Source organism: Glycine max, chromosome 13, assembly GCF_000004515.6.
Source record: "Glycine max cultivar Williams 82 chromosome 13, Glycine_max_v4.0, whole genome shotgun sequence".
NCBI lineage: Eukaryota > Viridiplantae > Streptophyta > Magnoliopsida > Fabales > Fabaceae > Glycine > Glycine max.
Window position 1 is genome coordinate 22383117 of NC_038249.2, and position 23281 is coordinate 22406397.

General features: G+C 34.3%; 1 protein-coding gene across 2 annotated transcripts; it reads left to right on the top strand.

Moving 5' to 3' along the window:
• Positions 1-561: 561 nt before the first annotated feature.
• LOC100803485 (myosin-14) lies at positions 562-22997 on the top strand. 2 transcript variants are annotated; one of them, XM_006593948.4, is made up of 26 exons: positions 562-859; positions 2304-2432; positions 3409-3552; positions 3670-3815; positions 3888-4044; positions 8043-8101; positions 8571-8730; positions 8814-8963; positions 9072-9208; positions 9291-9437; positions 9531-9632; positions 9981-10038; positions 10126-10227; positions 11635-11672; positions 12103-12229; positions 12314-12484; positions 12571-12702; positions 12922-13031; positions 13153-13213; positions 13494-13671; positions 17923-18128; positions 18358-18462; positions 19468-19650; positions 20553-20692; positions 21941-22185; positions 22629-22997. In XM_006593948.4, exons 1-26 carry the CDS (start codon positions 857-859, stop codon positions 22670-22672), a joined length of 3234 nt encoding a protein of 1077 aa, XP_006594011.1. In that variant the 5' UTR covers positions 562-856; the 3' UTR covers positions 22673-22997. The 2 variants fall into 2 exon arrangements, with proteins under 2 accessions (XP_006594011.1, XP_014620951.1); XM_014765465.3 differs by lacking the exon at positions 22629-22997 and having other exon boundaries at positions 21931-22533.
• Positions 22998-23281: the final 284 nt, after the last annotated feature.

The following is a 23281-nucleotide window of genomic DNA, read 5'->3' on the forward strand; positions in this document are numbered from 1 at the left end:
TAAATTTGGTCTCTTTATTTTAAAATAAATATATTTAGTTTTTTTTTTTATTTTTTCAATCTCACAGTTTTAGTCTCCTGTTTAAAATAAAAACATTTAATTTTTTAGTTTTGTAACATGCAATTTTGGCTGTTTCATCAAATTTAAAATGTTAACTCAAATTTATGATATGACACAAAATTATTTATTTAATTAATGTTATACATTTTGATCTTTAATCAAATTTGAAATGTTAATTCAAATTTAGTGAGGGTTACATGAAATTATTTGTTTAATCAATGTCATAATTAATAATAATCTTTAAATAATTATCGCTTTCAATTTGACAAAAGATTAAAATTACATATTTTACTTAACAAAGAGATTATACAATTTTTTTTTTAAATATGGGAACGAAAATTGTGAATTTTAAAAGATAAAAAATTTAATATTTTTATTTTAAAATAAGAACACAAAAATTACTAATTTTAAAAAATAGTTGAACAAAATTACATTTAAGGTTATTTATTTATTTATTTAACCCATTTCACATACTTCCACAACATGTGTGTATTCAAACGGTATCGTTGGTACCCGCGAAGTCCATGCGGCTCGGAGAGGAGAGGGAAGAGTGCGAGTCCACAAGCATGGCGATTTTGCAGGGCCTTGCTTCGGACATTTCCTCTCTCACAACCTCCTCCATTCGCGCAACTCAAAGACGAACAAAACTCTTTCGTTCCCTTCATCTCTCATCATTTCCTCCTCTTCTCTTCCCATCGAGTCGAATATCAGTCGATGATTTCACTTTCACGCCGTTGGAAAATGCGCGCACCTGTTTCTCTTTGCATGTGACTCCTTTTCTCATATTCTTAGAATAATGGTACGGTTATGGCTTATTTCGATTTGAGTGATTGATTTTTGCAGATTTGAATCTTTGCTAGCTAGGCATTTAACTCTCTGTTTCGAAATTGCTCGATTTATTAGAGATTTTACGATTCATAAGTATTCGGATATTGATAGGGATAGATAATAAAGGAACTGGTTGAAAAGCCTAGAAGATGAGAAACTTAATAAACTGATACTGAAGTTAGCAGATGCAAAAGTTGTGTTGTGGTGAGAGTGGCTGAGATGTTTGATTGAACCTATACAGAGTCATATTTTGTATACTGCTGTTTTGACTGAGATGCTCTTCTGAATGAAGAATGGAGGGAGAGTGCATTTTTAGACTCCAATGTATGTTATGCTAATAATGATTTATTTGTTTTGGTTACCGATTAAAAATGTTGATTTAAGGTCATCACTCATCAGTCTCAAGATAGGTTTCGTATGTATCTCGAGTCTTGACAACTAGTGGAGATTTGAATATCCTTCTTTCCGCTAACTAGATATTTATATTTTGTACCAAACTAATAATTTCCATGTCAAGAGCTATAGAGGTCTAAAATCATGATTTAAGAGATTAAAGAATATACTGAGTTGGGGGGAGCGGGAGTTTTGAATGGAGAAAGAGAACTTAGGTTTGTGAATGGAATTTCTGCCATCCATAGCAACAGCAGGGCGTTCAAGTGGGATTGGGTGCCATGATTATGCCCACATTAGCACATTCTGTGTGTGTGTATATTCCGAATATTGAATTTTGATTTGTTTTAAGGCTAGTGCTATGTTAGTGAATCTGAGAGTGAACTTCCTACTAGAAGTGAGTCTTATTTGTAGGAAGTATCCTTAATCTATTCAAACATTCATTAGATAAACAAATGAAAATTAAAATGTTATAAAGAAAATAAAAAAATGAGATGACCTCATTAAATAATCATTTCCACATTTTCTCTGTTTTTTCAGTTTCCTTGGCTCTTACTTCAACACATTTTCTTTTTAATATGGTGTTTGAAACTTATTAGATATGAGAATAAAAATTTTGCACTAACTTTACTCAATGCTCAAATATGTCTGCACACATCAAAGGACTATAGCATAAACAATAAAATAGACTTATTAGATAGTCTTGTTTCTGTTATCACATTTTCCTTACGAAAGCTACTTCAGAGTTCAGACACTGCAAATTGACCCTCTTTTACTCAGTTGGGAATTTATCTTCATATGTTGATTGATACTGATAAAACACTGGAAGGTTATTTCAAGTCAAATAAATGGAATGATATACAGATTGCTTCAGCAAATAATTGATCGATCATCTTGGAATTTTGTATATTTTTTCTTGGCTTTACATAGTTTCCTTGTCGACAAATAGAAACATGATTGTTTAATGTTTTAAATATGTTGTAATCAAGAACTTTCTTAATGCTTTTTGATTTCAAATGATACAGGGGATTCCAGAAAATATTGTTGTTGGTTCTCATGTTTGGGTTGGAGATCCAGAACTAGTTTGGATTGATGGACAGGTACTGAATATTAATGGTGAAGAAGCAGAAATTCAAACTAGTAATGAGAAGAAGGTAATTTGAGATGTTTTATAAGTCACAACCTTTCAATCTAATGTTTCTAATTATCTCTAGTTCCACTTTGTGATGTTCAAGTTTTAAAGGATTCTCGATATTTCAACTTCCTCATTTAGTGTTTTTGACATTTTATTTATTGTTTTAAGAAACATATATATTTGCAATGATTTTTGAGGAGGATCTTGCCCTTAAAATACCTAGCAAAGGGTAGACTAGAAAACTTTAATATCTGTAAAATAAGCTCTCTTTAACATTTTCTGTCAACATCTTTAGTCCATGACATCATTAATCTTTATTTATAAAAGAAAGACTTAAGTTACATGATACCTTTTTTATGTTCTTATGGAATATAGGGATCTTACTGGTTAATTTGCACAGCCTATTTAAGAGGGATATAGAAATGGGTGATTTTATTCTCCCTTCGTTTTCCAGTTGACTAGCATCTATGGTTTATAGTGCCCTCCTCAAGTTTCTAATATATTTTCTTTTCTATAGTCCTTCTCTTTGTGGGGAACAGTTAGTTTCAGAGCCCTAGAAAGGTAGAAGGGGATGGCTTAAACAGTGCAAGAAAGAAAGGAAATTCAAAGCTGTAGCCCCATTGTTACATTAGTTATCGATGATTTGAGAAAGAATACAGAGACAGGCTGTTTCGTATGTGAAATGCTTAACATTTCATTCTCTATCTCTATTAGAAATGTGGTTCATTTTAGCTATGAGAAATACATATCCAAAGACTTTGAAAACATTGTGTTTATGCGATTCAAAGTTATGTCACTTCTTATTTCTTAAGAACTATAAGTCTATAAAAATGTAAACTAAGTTCTTTGGAGACATCTATTGAATTTCTTATTTCTGTCAATAGACACTATGCCTAATGAGACTAAGAATGCAACTGATTTTACATCTCTTTAGCAACATTGCTGCATCTATTCTGTTTCCATGTCACGCATCTATTCTGTTTCCATGTCACTAGGTTGTTTCCCGTTTGTCAAAATTATATCCCAAGGATATGGATGCGCCTACCGATGGGGTTGATGACATGACCAAGCTTGCTTATTTGCATGAGCCAGGAGTGCTGCATAATTTGGAAACCAGATACATGATGAATGAAATATATGTAAGATTACCATCTACATTCAGTTTGAAATCAGTTAGTGTTTACCTTGATGGAAGACAAAAACTTAAACTGCAGCTATGTATGGATATTTCTTATAATAATTTAACATCCTGGCAGACTTATACTGGGAATATTCTCATTGCAATCAATCCCTTCCAAAGTCTTTCACACCTGTATGATACTAATGTGATGCAAAGATACAAGGGAGCAACGATTGGAGACTTGGACCCACATGTTTTTGCTATTGCTGAATCAGCATATAGGTGAGTTTGCTCTTCTTTTAGTTTCATTTTTTTTAAATGGTATTCTTCTTGCTGACTGGTTGTTTAAATTAGGGCAATGATTAATGAGGAAAAAAGCAACTCAATTCTGGTTAGTGGTGAGAGTGGTGCTGGTAAGACAGAAACCACCAAAATGCTTATGCAGTACCTGGCATATTTGGGTGGTAACACTGCATCTGAAGGAAGAACTGTTGAAAAACAAGTTCTAGAAGTAAGAAGGTTATCTAACTCTGATTATGGTTGCTATTGTTTCTACATGTTTTGTTGTGAGTTGTACCAAGGCATATTGTTTAAAGCTATTTGCATGCTCTTCCTCTTGGCCAAAGTAAGAACAACTTGGTGATGCCTGGAAACATGGTGCCATAGACACTTAAAAGAACAAGAAGGAGGACATTTAAAGAACAATAACGAGGATCAACTATTTTGCTCTCATTAGTCATTATCGAGTGAAAAATGAAAAGAATGAATTCAAATGTGAAGATAATTTGGCATAATTCATATCTGTTAGCTAATGAATTATTGATTTTTGCTAATATTAGTTTATGGCTAATATATACCTCACCCTGCTGTATCATTAGATAACGTTTTTAAAAAAAATAAAAATTTAACAGTTTATTTCAAGTTGTTGAGATGAAAAATAGGAGAAACCATAGGAGAGTATTATTTATAGAGTTTGTCATAAATACAAGAACAAGAATGTGCCACAACTCTATATTCTGCTTCTGCACTTGATCTTGCCATAACATTTTGTTTCTTGCTCTTCCATGAAATCAAATTATCTCTAATAAAAATGCAAAACCTGGAAGTGGATCTCTTGTCAATGGGAGAGCTTGCTCAATCTTTGTCAGAATATCCCACAAGAAGTGTATGATCTTTCCTTCATACAAGAGGCCTTTTCTTGGGTCTCCCTTAATATATTTCATGATACAAATCACTACATCCCAATGATTGTCACAGGGATAATTGAGAAACTGGCTTACCACACTAATTGGAAATGAGATATCTAGATGAATCATTGTGAGGTAATTCAGTTTTCCAACTAATCTTCTATACATTTTGGGTTAAATTAGAGAAAAGGCTTCCTTGTTCCATTAGCTTGGTATCGGGATTCATAGGAGTGTCCACAAACTTAGCGTTCATCAACCCTATTTCCTCCAAAATGTCCGTTGCATATTTTCTTTGTGAAATCACAATCCCATTCTTGAATTGTGCCACCTCTACTCCTAAGAATTAGTGAAGTATGCCAAGATCCTTTGTATGAAAAATGATGGCAATGGTGTTGTTTTACTTGAGAGATTCTATGGTGATCACTGCATGTGATGACACTATTGTTGATGTACACAATCAAGCAAATGCATCATGTGGTTAAATGGCACTAGAAGATTAAGTGATTAGCTTCAGTTCTAATCATACCAATTTTTTTAACTATAGTGCTAGATTTTCCAAAACATGCCCAAGGACATTTTTTAAGACCATGAAAGGACTTACGCTACGGAAGCAACAAACTAGACCAGAAGACTCCCCCTTAGTAATAAACCCAAGATGTTGTTCCATGTAAACTTCCATGAGATCACCATGAAGGAAAGCATAATTGATACTCCCTCTGTCCCTAATTATAAGACCCTTTCAAATAATTCACGTCCCTTAAGAAAAGTAGTTAATTTAGTTAATCGCATTAAATCTGTCAATTAATTGTACTATCATTCTAAAATTACCCTTTTCTTATTTCTCTATCCACTTAATTGTTTCTCATTAATGTTTGGAGAGAGAATAATTAAGTAAGGGTATGCAGGAAAAAGAATAATTAATGCATCTAGAAATTAGAAAAGGATCTTATAAAAACGGACAAACAAATTTTTGAAAAGGGTCTTATAATTAGGGATGGAGGGAGTATCAAATTGGTAGAGGGGCCAATGGCAAATAGCAATTATGGACAAAAATAATGAGACAAAGGCCATTTTAGCAACAAGAGAGATAGTATCACCATAAGAAGCCAAAGGCCTGAGTATAGCCTTTAGCAACCAAAGAGCCTTGAGGTGATCAAATTGGCCATCAAAGCCAACCTTTATTATAAAAATTCATCAATACCAACAACAAATTTCCTCTGGGGAACAAGAACTAGGTCCTAAGTACCATTACTCTAAAAGACACACATCTCATCAATCATAGCTTGTCTGTGGCCAGGATGAGAAAAAACATCACCTACAATCTTAGCGATAGACACAAAAGAAAAAGAAGAAAGACAAACATAATGTGAAGAAGATAAATGATGATAACTTAAAGTGACCTTATGTGAAGAAGGATAATGAATAGAACATATACCTTTTTTGGAAAGTAATTGGGATTTGGGAGATCAAGTACTAGAGGCAATGTTGAAGGGGACATGGTAATTGGTTTCAAAGGAGAGTTAGTCCTATCTCTGGTTGGTGGTGGCACAAGATTATGGGTTAGTCGTTGATGCACCTATAGGGGGAACATGCAAGAGGTGGTACCTTTGGAACATAAGGCAACTTTGGAGGGTGAAAGTGCACTAGTTGATGGAAGAGGAAGTGGTAATGCGATTAGGGTGGAGTTAGAAGTGGATGTGGTGGACACAAAGTCGGGAATAAACTCATAGAAGTTAACATTCGCGAGAACAACTCTAATTGATTTTTCATTCAAATCAACCAAGTACATTAAGAATAATCATCAATAAAGGTGAATTGACATGACTCACAAGAAGGTAGACAATTTGGAAAGAATTGGTACTAGTTGTTGTAACTTGGCAAGACTAGGATGACTCAATTGATCGAACCAACATGAGCAGAGGTGCTAAGTTAGTCCATGCGACTGACATTTGGAGCTAATTATCTGACTCAAACTTTGAACCTACATGACAACAAAATCTCTAGTAAAAGAATTGACACAATCAATAGAATGAGTTAAATGACTAATTGATAGTAGATTAAATGGAGACCCTTTAACATAAAGGAAATTATCAACCAAGGAAGATGGTAGAAGGCAGATAGTACCAAATCCATAAGATTGTTTGAGACCCATTAGCCAAAGGAAAAGAGGGTAAGTAACTAGAAGTTGAAAAAGTGGGGAAAAAGGACTTATTACTAATGATGTGAAGAATGGCACTAGAATTAAGGACCCAAGGACCAAGAGATGGGGGCTAAGAGATACCAGGAAAGGGATTACCCGTGTGCACAACAAAAATAGTAGGACTGAATGTCTAAAGTTCCTCTGTGGGTCACCTGGGAGAGGGAAAGAGAGAGCAAAAAGGAATGTGTAGGCAATAAGTGGCACACCAGGGCAGTGGGGGTGATCCAGCAGCTGAAACACTGGCTGAAGACACGGCTAGATGAGCCGCCTCATGCAATAAAATGGAGCTTTTGAGAGGTGTATGGGGGCACATGGTGTGTTATTTTTTTTATGCCGCAAGTAGCAGATCTGTGTAGATTGGCTCATGGTGAACACAATGGTGATCTTGTTGGAAAACTCGCTCTCTGGAAAAGTTGCTGGAAAACAGTAGTGAAAAACATGCTGAAAAAGAAAGGAGGTAGTCATGGATTAGGGTTTTCTTGTTAGGCTATGGATACCATGTTGAGATGAAAAAATATGAGAAACAATTACGAGTGAATCCATCTATAACTTGCACACCGGAGAGTATTCATAGAATGAGTTACAAATACAAGTATCATGATTTCTCCATTTCTGTAATTGCATATAGCTACCCTATTAGCCTATTTACATTGATTTTGACACAAATTTCAGATGGATTTGACCTATCAGGACATTCTACAATATACTTATTGTAACAACTTGATACTAGTAGAATAAATAACAGGCAGTTGATCAAGCAAATGAGGCTAACTAGATTAATTTCAAGTGATAGAGTCTGCTGAAATAGAGTCACTATTGTTTAGTAATGTCTGGATTTTGGTTGTTATAAGATCATGAAGTAAACTAGTCCAGGCTCCTCTAGTCTTTTTCACTTTTGTTTCTCTTAATATTTTGTAATCTTCTTTGTATTCTCCTTCTTGTAATTAATAATATTTTTTCTTATATATGAAATTAGAAGCCTTGCATTTTTTTCCTATTAGATAAAATTCTGGTTTTGATTACTCTTCTCTTGGTTAGTCAATTGGTTTGTATTTCATGGTTTATTGCTGGCGAATGTTGAACTCATCACTCCCCTTAAAGTTTTAATTTGTAATGATGCAGTCAAATCCAGTTCTTGAAGCATTTGGTAATGCAAAAACTGTTAGAAATGACAATTCAAGGTAAGAGATTTCTGGTTATGTTCTATGATGCTTGGTTTTTGATGTTACATTATGTGCAATACACACACACACACACTTTTTATACTATACTTCTTTAGATCCATACTTGCATTTCCATGTGTGTGATTTCTAGTATATGGTTTATATTCATATTAGTATCTTGTACAGGTGGAGGTTTTTGAATACTTAACTCAAATTTTCTTCATCTTTTGACTTTATCATCATTTACATACTCAATGCTTTTTAGTTGTCATTAGTTTAATCGGGAAAAATGTTCATGAAAATGAAAGACAATATTTTTCATTGAAAATTTTTCGTTGGGATCTTTTTCTACCTTTCATGTTATTTGTATTCACACAGTCATCAGGAAGTACCGGGCATCATAAAAGTTCTTTCTCGTTTATGAATTAGTGATTTCAATAACAAGCAGCAGTTTCATACCTACTTCTGTTTGTTTATTTTCTTGCAGCCGTTTTGGAAAATTTGTTGAGATTCAATTTAATAAGTACGGACGAATATCTGGTGCAGCCATTAGAACTTATCTGCTTGAGAAATCTCGTGTTTGCCAAATCTCAGATCCTGAGCGTAACTATCATTGTTTCTACCTTCTTTGTGCTTCTCCTCCTGAGGTAGGCAAGTCAAAGCTTGATCTTCTATTCACCATTCTTCATGTCCTTTATAATTTTATTCGCAGCATCCTGATTTTGTTTAGGAAAAGGAGAAATATAAGTTGGGAGATCCTAGATCATTTCACTACCTTAATCAATCCAATTGCTATGAATTAATTGGTGTAAATTCTGCTCAAGAGTATCTGAGCACCAAGAGAGCCATGGATATTGTGGGAATCAGTCAGGAGGAGCAGGTACAACTATAACCTTTGTTAGTGATTCTACTAATTTAATTTAGCTTCCTCTCCAAACAAAACTTCTAATTAAAATTAGTAATATTTTTCCTTCCTTCCTCCTCTCAGGATGCTATTTTCAGAGTTGTAGCTGCTATTCTTCATCTTGGAAACATTAAGTTTGCAAAATCAGAAGAAACTGATTCATCAGTTCTAGAAGATGAAGAATCCAAGTTTCATCTCCAAACAACAGCAGAACTTCTCATGTATGGCTGAATTTTTGCTGTTATCATTTTGCAATATCTATGTATTAATATTATTTATCAATTGATTTTATTCATATTTCAGGTGTGATCCTAATTCTTTGGAAGGTGCACTCCGTGAGCGTGTGATGATTACTCCAGAAGAGATCATCAAAAGAAGTCTTGATCCTCTTGGTGCTACAGTTAGCAGGGATGGTTTAGCCAAAACACTATATTCTCGATTATTTGACTGGTAATGTGATTTTGTAAGTCTGAATGATTTCTTATTTCACTATAGAAGGAATTGAAGACATCAAATACAATTATGTGTTTTTGTCATGTCCAGGTTAGTCCAAAAAATTAATATCTCCATTGGGCAGGATCCTAGCTCAAAATGTCTCATTGGTGTTCTTGACATATATGGCTTTGAAAGCTTTCAAATGAATAGGTGAGAATAGATTTTTTTTAATGTAATCTTGTTATTGTATGTTTGCATACTCTTATTTAGGAAGAAACATGTAAACATGTGTACAACACAAGGTCTCATACAATCCACTTTCATATTTGTTAAAATATATGTGCATTTATACGTTTGCACAGTTCCTATTGCTCTAAGCTTCTTTACTTCATTGCACTGTGGTAGTTTGAAATCCTTATCCTTAAAATTATCCTTCTCCTTCAATACCATTAATATTTTGAGTTGGAAAAGACATATTTGCAAACAAGCTCTCCCTTTAATTTTGGTGCTTTATTAAATAAGATAAATCCATGCTGATACGTAATTTCCTCTTTGTAGTTTTGAGCAGTTTTGTATAAATTTCACAAATGAAAAGCTGCAACAACACTTCAACCAGGTATGAGGTTAGTTTTTCATATATTTGACAACTTCAGTTGTGAGACTTTTCTCTTAATATTAATCTGATGTCAATGATGTGCTGCAGCATGTGTTTAAGATGGAGCAAGAGGAATACACGAAAGAAGGGATTGACTGGAGCTACTTAGAATTTGTAGATAATCAGGATGTACTGGATCTCATTGAAAAGGTTTCTTCAAACTTTTAGTCTATGCTTAGTATTTATTAAAGGAACTTGTGAAAGCATACTTTATAGGTTTACTTTTTTTATTTTTTAAAGTAATACTTTTGAAATTCAGAGGCAAACAATTGACTAAATTTTATAAATGGTAAAAAACCACAAATGAGCATAATTTATAATACAAAAGGAGATTAAATTCAACATAGCAAAAAAAGTCTCATAAAAAAACTATAATACGTAAATGCTCACCAATAAATATTATGGCACTTAAGCATGTCTATGATATCACACTTTTAACAGTTTCAATCTCATCATTTTCTTGTCCACCGTCACTGAAAAAGAATTGCCTCTATGACTGGTTCGTCAAGAGAAAGAGTACCAATTTCAAGAATGCCAATCCCTTCAAGTGGATCCCATTCATCTCCACCAATATCTCACATTTTGTTTCACCCTCTTAATAACTCTTGCTCTTTGTTAAAAGGAGATGGAGATTTTTGTATGTATAAAAACTAAAATCTTCTTCTCTTATGGTTGAACCTATATTTTTTCATAGAATGGATAAAGGATTATGTTCTATAATTTCTATCACAACAGGAAGGTTTGGGTACAGGCTTGATATGTACCTAAAAAGTATTCATGCATACCCAAATTAAGTACCCAATTTGTTTTGAAAGATATTTTTGTTATGTAACCAATACGTACACATGAGTACCCAACGAGTATTGGGTGTTTGTCCATACTCAAAACGTGTACAATATGATTTTAGAAGTAACCATACCCAATACATGTATGGCATGATTTTAGAAGTACCCATGCTTCAAAGGTTTTCTGATAGATTATGCTTTGCAAAGACCTGTCTGTTTTCTAGACATTTGCCATTAACTACTGTTACTAGGTCTAAATCACCATCGGAGTTGTTTACATGAATAATAATTTTGGCGTAATCAATCTTAAAATCATTTCTGATTGTAAAAGAGAAACTAGTTAGGTTGAAATATTGTCTGGTACATATTGTACCTATTGTGGCTGCTGCTAGACCAGATGTCTGGCAGTTGGCTATCTTTACAATTGATAGTGTATACTGTGTAGTTATTGTCTTGTTTACACTGGTACACATTATTCTTTGCCAATGGACCATATATGCTTCTATTTGAGCGATGGAAGCCTTTGAGGTGGCTATCATTTGTCAGTCATGGTATTGGAAAGATTCCAGGATCATCATCCATAAGGCATTCTGTAGTCAAGATATTTGTGATGATAGCTTCTCGGTTCTCACAACATGATTTTGCTATATTCAGGAATTCTGTTTTGAAATATTTATGGAATATTTGTTTCAGAATTTTCTAAGATTATATCCTCTGAATCTACTTTCAGAATGGCACAACACTGATATCTAAAAAATGTCTTCTTTTTCAGAAACCAGGTGGAATCATTGCTCTGCTTGATGAAGCTTGGTATGAAGAAATTTCTTTATTCTTTGCTGTGTATGCATTTATATTTGAAAAAAAAGGAAAAAATAGAGAAATGGGAGGAGTTCCATAACTGTGTCATGCATTATATCTTTGAATAGATTGTTACTGTTTTAGTAAATGGCAGTCCAAGTTTTCTGCATGTAATGGGATGTGATGCATTGATATTTGGAACTATTAGGATTTGATGTTCATTCTTATGAATTTGAAGTGAAAGAATGGGTAAGTTTTAGTCTCTTCTTTACTGATAACTTTTTCCAAGTCTTATGGTTGTTTCCTGATAATCTCTCCTGATGAAGTCATTGATTATATTTTCAAAATTGTTCATAGGCTGCGTATAAACTTGTTACAATTTTGATTTTTTTCCTTCAATATTAATAGTACCTTTATTGACATTTTCATTGTCTGCTTGCAGTATGTTTCCTAAGTCAACTCACGAAACATTTTCCCAGAAGCTTTATCAGACATTCAAAGATCACAAACGCTTCATCAAGCCAAAATTGACACGCTCAGATTTCACTGTTGTTCATTATGCAGGGGAGGTGAGTTTGAGTCTTCAAATTGCGATGCAACTTTTTTCACTGTGAGTTTCTGCTAAAAGTTGTTATTTATCTGCTTCTTTTCAGGTTCAGTATCAATCTGAGCAGTTTTTAGACAAGAACAAAGACTATGTTGTTCCTGAACATCAAGACATGCTAAGTGCTTCCAAATGTTCATTTGTATCTGGCCTTTTCCCTCCAATTTCTGAGGAGACAGCCAAATCTGCTAAGTTTTCTTCTATTGGTTCTCGTTTCAAGGTATATAAAATATGGTTCTTTATGTATCTGATAGGCCTTACTGCAATCCAACGGACGGAAGGTTAATGTTGTACTTATTTGTGCAGCTACAATTACAACAGTTGATGGATGCACTCAGTCTGACAGAGCCACACTATATTAGATGTGTAAAGCCAAATAGTCTATTAAAACCTTGCATATTTGAAAATATGAACGTTATCCAACAATTACGATCTGGTGTAAGTAAAATTGGGAATTGAGTTCTACCATATTTGCTTTGAGGGTAGGACTATTGACACTTCCATTGTCTATTCATATTTAATGGGGGACAATTAGAAATTGCAATTGAAAATATCGTGAAGAATGTGATGAATAGGCAATTAGAAGTTACAAAAGCTGTTTGCTTGTTCTAATTAAACTTACCTCTGTAGAATTTTCACCCAATGTTGATATTGTAGGGTGTTCTTGAAGCAGTAAGAATTAAATGTGCTGGATTCCCCACTCACTGGACCTTTCATGATTTCTTAACTCGATTAGGCATTCTTGCTCCGGAGGTTCTTCGGGGGAAGTAAGTGCAGCTTAACACCAATTTTAGTCATGCTCTTTTTACTCAAATAGTTTTGATACCACAGTTTATACTTTGACATTTATTTGGTTTCCCATCTTAAAAATGATCCACATTTATGTAGCTTCGAAGAAAAGGATTCATGTAAAAAGATTTTGGAGAAGATTGGGCTGGCAGGTTATCAGGTAGAGCTGGAAATCTATTGAACTTTGTATATTTTTAAGGAATGCAAAATTAAAAGAATTTGTTATTCTATAACATTAAAGTTGCTGTCATTTATTTCCTGCAATCTCTTTTTGGTACTTGTCCATTTGACTGGGGGCTTGAAATGAAATGTGTAAACCATTCTTGACTTGTGAAAATTGACAAATGATGGATATTTTGACTCATGTTGACCAAAATCCGTTATTGCAAGATGGTTTTATATGTTCAGCTGAACTTTCTGTGATCTGGCTACTTCTGCAGATAGGGAAAACACAAATATTCCTAAGAGCTGGTCAGATGGCTGAATTGGATGCTCAGAGAGCATTCCTGCTTAGTAGTTCTGCAACAGTTATCCAAAAGCATACTAAAACTCATTTTAGTCGGAAAAAATATATTGCATTGCAAAAGTCCTCTGTTTTTTTGCAATCCATTTGCAGAGGTCAGTTATTTGTCTTTTTTGTATTATGTGAAAGACAAAAAGCTTTTGTATCTGCCTTGGTTACTCAGTGGTGGTCTGGTGGGGTATCTCTATGGGCAGAATAGCATGAAGTCTTTCAGTTTGAGATGCACCTTCATTCTATTCAAATTACAAGTCCTTTTTCTTTTATAGTTTTTACAGATTCTTTCGTAGTCTTGAAGTCTAACCCCCAAAGGGTGGGGTAAGAAATATAATATTGTCATATCATATTTGGAGTGAAACATAAAAGAAACTCTGGTAATGATCTTTTAGAAAAAAAAAAAAGTTATAATGGGTGCACACACACAAACACACAAGAAAATAATCCTATTCTATCTCTACAGGCAATTCATGACGTTATCTCTGTGTGCCCTGTGTTGATTTTCCCTTCTAGCTCTTTTGAAACATTCTGAAACATAGTATAATTGACACTGAACAATAAAAAGTGGTATGAAGATCATTATCTTGCAGAAGCATTAAATCCCTCCACTTGCAAGAATCTGTGAGGATCAATAGCCAATATATGGAAGCAATTAATTAAAATCACACAAACACAGAAGAGATGCTAGATTTTTAATGTAGAAAGCTCCCTCAATCAATGTAAGACGTAAAAATCATAGGTCATCCAGACCAATGAAAAGAACCCCATTATCATCAAAATGGGTACAAAGCTTCCAATAGAGAATGAAGAAGATGAAACACACCCCAGAAACTGGGTTCTGTTCAAGCACAATATCTCCAATTCCAAACAACGAATAACCAATCCAGTCGTTGAAAATGAAGAACCAGATGTCCTGAACCTACTGACAAAATTTCAGGTGGATCCCAATGGTTAACAAATCCACAAATGCAGTTTTACTGTGACTGCTCTGAATAAGTGATTTCCTCTTCTTTTCTCTCAATGGTGGTTGATAGAATTTGAGAGAAAGTGAAAACTAAGTTTTGAGATTGTATTTCAGAAAATGAGAAAGTCAATTACAACAGTGAGGCTTCCGCTATATAGCACCTGATATTCCTAACTGACTACAGTACAGTTGTAACTAACTTGATCTGGCTACAGATCTTCTTACAAAGAGTTATACTTCTCTAATACCCTCCCACAAGCTCAACAGTGGTGAGAAGTTTCTAAATCACTCACTTTGAGCTTTGGTCAAAAGATCTTGAAAGCGTGTGTGAGAAAGTGCTTTGGTGAGGATATCTACATATTGATCTGAACAGGGGCTAGGGTCATGAGATAAAGAAGGTAAAGGTAATGGAATGTTGACAACAAGGATAGATGCTGGAATAGAGTCTAGTGTATTGGAGGCAAGAGAAGGTGAGGGGAAGACACAAAACAGGTCAGTGTAGGGGAACCTATACCCATTGCTATGACATCTTTGGAAACAAAGAGTTGTCCATCAGCTGAAAGGCACTTGTAACCTTTGTGGGGGGAGGAATACCCCTAGAATAGTTTAGTGTAGGGAATGACAAAGTTAAGAGAGGAGGTGGGAAGTCTGTTTATGAGATAGACACTTATGAGGAAGGCATGGTCCCAAAATTTGAAAGGGAGAGAGGCTTGTGACGAAAGAGTGATACCTAACTCACGTGCTTTGTTCTACTGCCCCATTTTGATGATGGGTGCGTGGACAAATGACATGATGAACTCTAATTTGGGTTAGAAAGGAAGTTAAAGATCTGAACTCTCTCCCCTAGTCTGTTTGGACAGCTTTGATAGATGGGTTAAACTGTTTTTCAATTATAGTTTAGAACTGTTTAAACATGTTTAGTGTTTCTGATTTTTGTTTTAGAAGATAGATCCAGGTGAAGTGAGTATGAGCATCAACAAATGTGACATAATAAAGTTAACCTGAGGAGGAAAGTGTTGGGGCAGGTCCCCATAAATCACTGTAAATGAGTTCTAGAGGAGAATTTTAAGTGGTATGAGACAAAGATGAATGTAAGAGATGAGTCTTACCCATACAACAAGAAGAGCAAAAATCAGATGCATTCTTGTTGATTAATGGAATATTACAATATTGGAATACTTTCCTTTGTACATCTACATCTGCACTACGGTGGCCTAACCTAGCATGCCTAGTAGAGAAAGAAACAGCATTAGCAGTAGTTGTATTTACATGAGAATTGTTTACAGCAGAATGAAAGGGTGTAATTTGGAATGTAGTCTTTGAACTTGATTCTGCAGAGTTTTGCAGTAGAGAAGGAAATTGATGCAAGCCATCCGATCCCACAGTGCCTTTGAGGAGAATCTCATTGCTACCCTGTGATTTCACCAAACAAAACAAAGGATGAAATTCAAAGTATACAGAATTGTCTTTTGCAAACTTGCTGCACTTAGAAGGTTCTTAGTAATGGAAGGGACATGTAACAGTTTTTTGAGAGGGAATGAAAATTGAGTTTAAAGGTGTCAGAAAATGTGTGGAACCTGCAGATTGAATGTGTATGCCTTGGCTATTGCCAACAATTATTTGATCTGGTCCTGCAAATAGAAAATGTTGTTGAATGTGCTGAGCATCATAGTTGGCATGATGTGAGGCTCCCAAATCAGGGAACCAAGTAGCTGAAGTACAAGGATTTGTATTCGTCAACATAGCTTCAGTGTGGCTTGAATGTAGTACTAATGATGGTCAAACAAATTGTGCATGATTTCCTGAAGGATAGTGTGTTAGGGAGTAGAGAATCCATATGGAGATGGGTGCCATTGAGTGTAAAACTGAGGATTAAAATTGTCAGACTGATATGTTTGTACAGGATCATAACTCTGACCAAATTGATGGTAGAAATGAATGACATGGCACTAAACAAAGTTACAACCACAACCACCACAAAATCCACGACCACCAACCAGCACAAAAGTGAGATCTGCCTCCACAGCTACCATGTCCACCAGAGGCAGTGTTTGTGTTGTTGAAATCAGAGCATTGATCATTTGACGATGCATTTTGTGCAACATTAGCTTGTAGTGCTTCCTGAATAGGATGAGACAAAAAATTTACTGAAACCAAAATTTTCTTTCAAAATTTGTCAAGTCGAGCTTCATGTGTTATGAGGGTTTCTACTTCATCAATTGACATTGGATTAAGTCTATTAAGGCTACAGTAGATTCATATTCTTCAGGAAGGCCTTCGATTATTCATCAGTTGAAACTGTATCACCAATTATGGTGTGTTAACTAGGGATTGAATTCAAAGAAGTACTTCGAAATTGTTTGATCTTGAAGCGTTGTGCTTTGAAGTTTTGTGCAAAATTGTCGTGTCTTTGCATTCGTGTGAGAATAAAAGTATAAGTGAATCTTGTCCCATAGCTTCCAAGTGCTTTTTGCATCCAATTACTCGAGCAAGCATGTTGTGAGAAATCGACAATTGCAACCACGAGAGTAACAACCGGTCTTGCTGCTCCCATGCGATATAGGTTTCAGAGATGCGATTTGCTTCACAATCTTCAACAGTGAGAAATTTTGGTGGAATTATTGGATTCAAAAGGAAGTGGTGAAGATGATGTCTGTTGATTACCACTTTGACTTGCTGGCACCAAAGTAGATAGTTATTTGAATCAAGTTTCTCAAACAAAGTGAAAAAACATAACTGGAGATTTCATCAGAGGAGACACCGTAGTAGAGAGAGACGAAGGATACAATCTTAGTGGTTAAGCGTGGATCAATTAATTTGAGGTCATCTAGGGTTTAAGCCAAACTCTGGATACCAAGATAGAATTTGAGAGAAAGTGGACAATAAGTTTTGAGATTGTATTTCTGAAAATGAACAAGTCAATTACAACTGTGAGGTTTCAGCTATATATAGCACCTGGGACTCCTAACTGAACTACAGCACAGTTGTAACTAACTAAAGTTAGTTGCAGTGCTGAGCTCGGCTCAACTCTTGGTGCTCCCAGAAATTGGCCACTCTCTCATGTGCCCTAATTAGATTAGACCCCTCTCCCCATAGGTAGGTGAGACATGGAGTGGGCTTCAACTTTTGGGCCTTTCTCCACATAGGAAGGGAGCCAAGTACCCAAAAATATCTTAGTTAATGAAATGCATAAATAATTGCATAAATAATGAAGACTTTTTAGAGTTCAGTTTGCCTGCCATTTGTTTTTTTCATAACTTCTTCATTGTTTGTTCTTACAGTTTAAAAGGGACTCTTAAGCTATAATATTTAAGAAGTTTTTCAAAAAAATCTAGATGCATTATTTACTCAATTTATCATATTAAGCTTTCATTGTTTCAACTTTTAGGAGAACTGGCTCGAAGATCGTATTATCACATGAAGAGGGAAGCAGGTGCAGTCAGAATTCAAAAGTATATGCGTGGAACACTTGCCAGGAAATGGTACACCAAAATAAAGATCTCTGCCATTGTCTTGCAGACAGGTTTTCGAGCAGTGGCTGCTTGTAATAAATTTAGATATAGAAAGCAAATTAGTGCATCAACTACTATTCAGGTTAGAGGTGTCCTTGTAATTTTGGGTAAATTATGTTTTTGGTCCCTCAAAATATCTCGAATTTCGGTTTTTAATCCCTATAAAATTTTAATATGCTTTTAGTCCCTACATCTAATATCAAAATATAGGGACAAAACATATAACCAAATTTGAGGGACCAAAAACATATTTTATCCTATTTTTTAAATGCTTTTTTGTTGACTGAAATTTTAGGAATGAAAACATGCAGTCCTATTGGCGCCGACATAAAGCTCTCTATGACTATCAGAACCTTAGGAAAGCATCAATCAGTTCACAAAGCATCAATCACTCCAATGATAAACATGAACAGAAGGTTGTATATTTTAATATTTGCGCTTAATTATATTTTTGGACTATGTGAAGTTTTGGTCCCTCAAGTTTTTTCAAGTTAATTGAGTTCTTCTAGTTTTAAAATAAGCAAATTTAGTCGCATATCAAATTTATTTTACTTATCAAATTATTATTTTCTATTCAAATTTTGGGGGGGATTATGATGGATTTGGGATATGAAATAATTTTAAGAGTTTTGAAGTAAGAAATTTAGTTGAAACATAAAATTTGAAGGATTTTACAAGATGTGAGATTAGGGTATAAAGAAGGTAAGTTTTGAGATTTTTTTATTTTTGGCAAAATTTGATGATTTAGTTGGTGAGTATTGAGTACAAGAGAACTTAATCGATTCAATTTATAAAGATTTTGGGTAAAAAAATTGAAAATTTGAGGATTTTAGATAGAAGAAATTCATTGGAGGACCAAATTTGCTTAACTTTAATAACAGAGGGACTTAATTAGCTTGGAATAAAAGTCGGAGGACCAAAATTGCATAAAGTTCAAACTAGAAGGACCAAAAATGCAATTAAGCCTAATATTTTTACTTTGATAATTATTGGGTAAAAACTCAAGTCCCACATCAGCTAGAGATTAGGTCAAGATAAAGTATATAAGTGAGGGACAACCCTCTCCCTATGACCTAACTTTTGAGATTGAGTTAGGTCCAAACCCACATTCTAAGAATAATTGATAAATTTCTGTTTCTTTATAATTATTAGTAGCAGCTAGTCTGCTTGGTAAATAGGGCAATATTTAATTGTTAGAGGTATAATTCAAAACTATCGTGGAGCCTTCTCTTAATTGCTTACAGCTTTCAGGACTACTTCCATTTCTGGAAGAAAAAAGCTTAGGAATGTCTTTGGTGCTGTAAATGACAATGAAAACAATGAATACAAAAACACATGATCTACCTTCTTTATGCATAATTATCTTAAGTTCCTCCTGCTGACACAACAAAACGAACTGGTTTGCTATCATGAAATGCCAGGTTTTGGGGACACCTGTGCTAAATGAAAGTCCTTCTATGGAAGAATCTTCAAATCCTGTCCAAGAAGAATCATCAAGTCCTTTCCAAGATGATGAAAACATTGAAGCTATCAGGGATTCCTCTAGTCCTCTCAAAGACACTGAAAAGATTGAGGTTCTTACTGTAGAAATAAAAAACTTGAAGGTAAACATAGTATATCTACTATCTTTCTTAGAATATCTATAAAATATTCTAGAATATCATTATTATATCTTTAGAATATTTTATAGTATCGTAGATTATCTCTTAAAGAAGTGGTTTCTATATTTCTTAATATGTGTTTCCTTTTTAAATTATGATCGGGAATTTAGTTTTCACATTTCAATATATATTTTTATTTGTTTCCTTATTTAATAGGATTAGGAGTTCACTATGAGTATAAATAAGTATTAATGCTTTCTTTTTTTGGTAACACATCATTACACACCGTATATCAATATTTTATTTTATTATTTAGAGTTTGTTTTCCCTTTTCCAACCTTTCTACATAGATCTCTACAATTTTTTGAAATTAAAAGGAATCTTCAGTTCTATACCTCTATGTTTTGTTCTTCTCATTTTCTAACATTATATACCTGTAAAATAGATAATTCATGGTAAGAGTTTCTGTATAGAATGGTAACTTTTGTTGAATTACATGAAAATTAACTGTAAAGAGGTAAGAGAGGAATAATATTCTTTTTGCCATAGAACTCTTATATTTATTGTAGAGATTAGAGAAGATTGATAGATAATCAGTTTTAAAAATGAAATGGATGCAAACAATCTATAAATGAGTACTGACTGGAAACTGATACAGTGGGTAATTTGTGTACATGATTGTAGTTTATAATCGAGGAATATATGATATGAAACCATATTGGATCAAGGATGAACGGTTCAGATCAAAGCATCATTTAAAGAATCACATGGTTGTCAATGTTATAATGATCTGCTGCTTTTATGTCATACATGTCCTATGTACATATATGTAACAGGTTTTGGCTTATTTTTATAATTATTCAATTCAAACTTACCAAGTTTTATATATTTATCGCATTTCCTAGGTCATGTTGCAGGAAGAAAAACAAAGAGGTGATGAATATGAAAGGAAATATGTAGAAGCTCAAGGATCCAGCGAAGAGTTACGCAAAAAGTTAGCAGAAACTGAAAAAAGAGTATATCAGCTTCAGGACTCGTTGAACAGGTAGTATTAAAATTATCCCCTTGAAGATTTATGTAATCTTGCAATTTTAACTTTTTCCAATACAAAATGCATCTATGATGGTTAAATCTTAGCCCATGGTATACCAAGAGGAAAGCAGATAGAATAAAGGAAGGAGTGAGACAGCCCCAGAATAACTGTGTATGTGTGTTCCCTATGTACTTTTACTAAGGATATATTATCTTTCAACTGAATATAGAACTTGCATAAACAATTATAAAACCATATGATGGGGGTCCTGAAAGGATCAAAATCATTCTGTCAACATTCATGAACACTCTTAGCAGACATACACACTATTTAGACACAGTTGTTTCAAGTTGAACATATGTTGATAAGTCATGCTTTTCCAATATTAATTTTTATTTAATCCTATCAAGTCACTAATTACTTTTTATTGACCTGGCAAACTTACAGGATTGAACTGTTATAGAAATATTTGATGATATATAAACATTACCAAAATCCATCTTCCAAAAGAATTATTACAAACTTGGAATGTAAGGGTCAACAAATTTTAGGTAAATTAAGGCAATAATAGTTATAGTTTTGAAAGAAATAATTCTAAAGTCTGTTTTGAAGTTGTCAAGTTTGCAAATTCAAGGGGGGGAAATAAGCAAGCTGTGGAAGAAGGAAAATTTTGCCTTTTATTCCTATGTTAATATTACCGATCTTTACTTCAGGGGCTGCTGCTGGAGTTCTCTATAAGTATGGCATCCACTTGATGAATATTTCAAAAGCTTCATTTATGTATGTTAGGTAGCCGTATAGTTGTCCTTTGGGAAGAAGATAGAGTCATCCTAATTTATGAAGAAGTGTTGCTTTTGAAAGATCTGCTTCCATAACCAAAAAAACAATTATGGAATTTATGGTAAATAAGTTATGTTTTCAGTGATTGTTGGAAGAACTGGAAGAAAATGTCCAATGTAGAATGTACTATACAGTATGAGTCATGGCCAGTCATGTTCAAAAGCCTATTTGGAACATTAAAAAATGGCCAAGATTTACCACATAACAGAAACCATTCTTTGTTGGGTCTTAATGGACATTATGGTTTAAAGTTCAAAGAACATAACCTGGGGGGAAAACATTAAAGAGGGTTTAACTATGGTAGCATTCTAAGAAATTGTTTACTTTTCTGTCATCTATGGACATCACTACGATTTGAATTATGACTTTTAAAACTGAATTCTATTTGATTAATGCTAGATCTAAATTAGTGTGTATCAGGATGATATCTTCCATGTCAAGTCAAGTTGCCGAGCTGAAGACGATCTTGAGTACTTCATCAAGATTGAGTTCAACTTTTCGACCTATTGCTAGGGTTGACATTGCTTCCAGTAACTCTGATACTTCATCTACAGACTCTGATTTCACATTTCCAGCTCCTGTTTCGAATACCGAACCTTTGTCTTCCCCAGAGTCAAATTCTTTCCAACTAGTAGTTCAGGATGTCACTGCAGGGGATGGATCGGGTTAGTCCAACTTTCTCCCCAAATTTCAATGTACTAATTATCTTCCCATCAAACTTGCTTACTGCCTTTGGGAGAAAATAATTTGGTAGTCAGAGGGAGTAATGCCAATATAGAGATCCTGTCATGTGTATTGTAAATGTAATTTTATAAATAAGAATAGAAGTACTCTTTTTGAGACCTTGCAGCCTGTAATCTGGGGTTTGCAGTGGAATATCAAAGATAAGGTAGTGGTAGTAGCGTAGTATGATTTAGTTGCTTCCTATAATAATGCAATTATATGCATCTAGGATGACAGTAACAGTAATTGCAATAAAATAAACAGTAAGAGTATGGCTTATATTTGGATTTCTTGTTTGAATTGTCCTCTTGTTATGTATGAAAAGAGGAAAATAAGACGTGTCTGACAGTATCATTTTTCCTTTTATTCATGGTTGCATTTTCAGGATCTGAAAGTGGAAAGGAGGGTTCATTTGATGATTTCTTCTAGTAAAATTTGTATTTCTTATAGGGCTTAAATTTTCATTTCCTCTGTCTCTGGGGGAAACAAGGAGGAAAGACAGAAAGATTTGGAGGTGGCATTGGTTAGGCATGTTAATTCCTTCTACCACATACTCTAAAAAAATTGTAGATACACAGTTCATCTTAGGATCCTGTAGATCAGTAAGGTAGAGGTAGCAAAAGTGTCAATCTATGATGAACCCTTTGATCAGTGTTTGACATTGTTTACGTCCCTTCTGAATTCTATATTATTTGATGTCAAATGACACAAAGTGACAATTTTTCGTATATAAAAGCTTTCCAGAGGTTTTTCTTGTTTTCTGTCTTTGTGGTTCTCCACCTTGCTACGTTGTAGTACCATCTGCTTGGCGCTTCATCTTTCAGATATCAGTGATTTGGATTCAGCTTCGGCCACTGAATTGCATATTGCCCAGGGCTTAATAAATGGTAAATCTTTCGGAGCTTTTGATGCCTCTAACGTCTCACAATTTCTTAACTTGAGATGGTTTTCGAATTTAAGACAATAAATTAAGCTGTCATGCCACTATTGTTAGCTCAATCTTATATTGGGAGTTCACTAGTGAGTACATACCTCAAG

Bases quoted from the DNA above. Each gene is read 5' to 3' on its own strand.
- LOC100803485 (XM_006593948.4), top strand. The intron at 3,816-3,887 runs GTGAGTTTGCTC...TGTTTAAATTAG, and splicing joins ATTGCTGAATCAGCATATAG to GGCAATGATTAATGAGGAAA. The intron at 8,102-8,570 runs GTAAGAGATTTC...ATTTTCTTGCAG, and splicing joins GTTAGAAATGACAATTCAAG to CCGTTTTGGAAAATTTGTTG.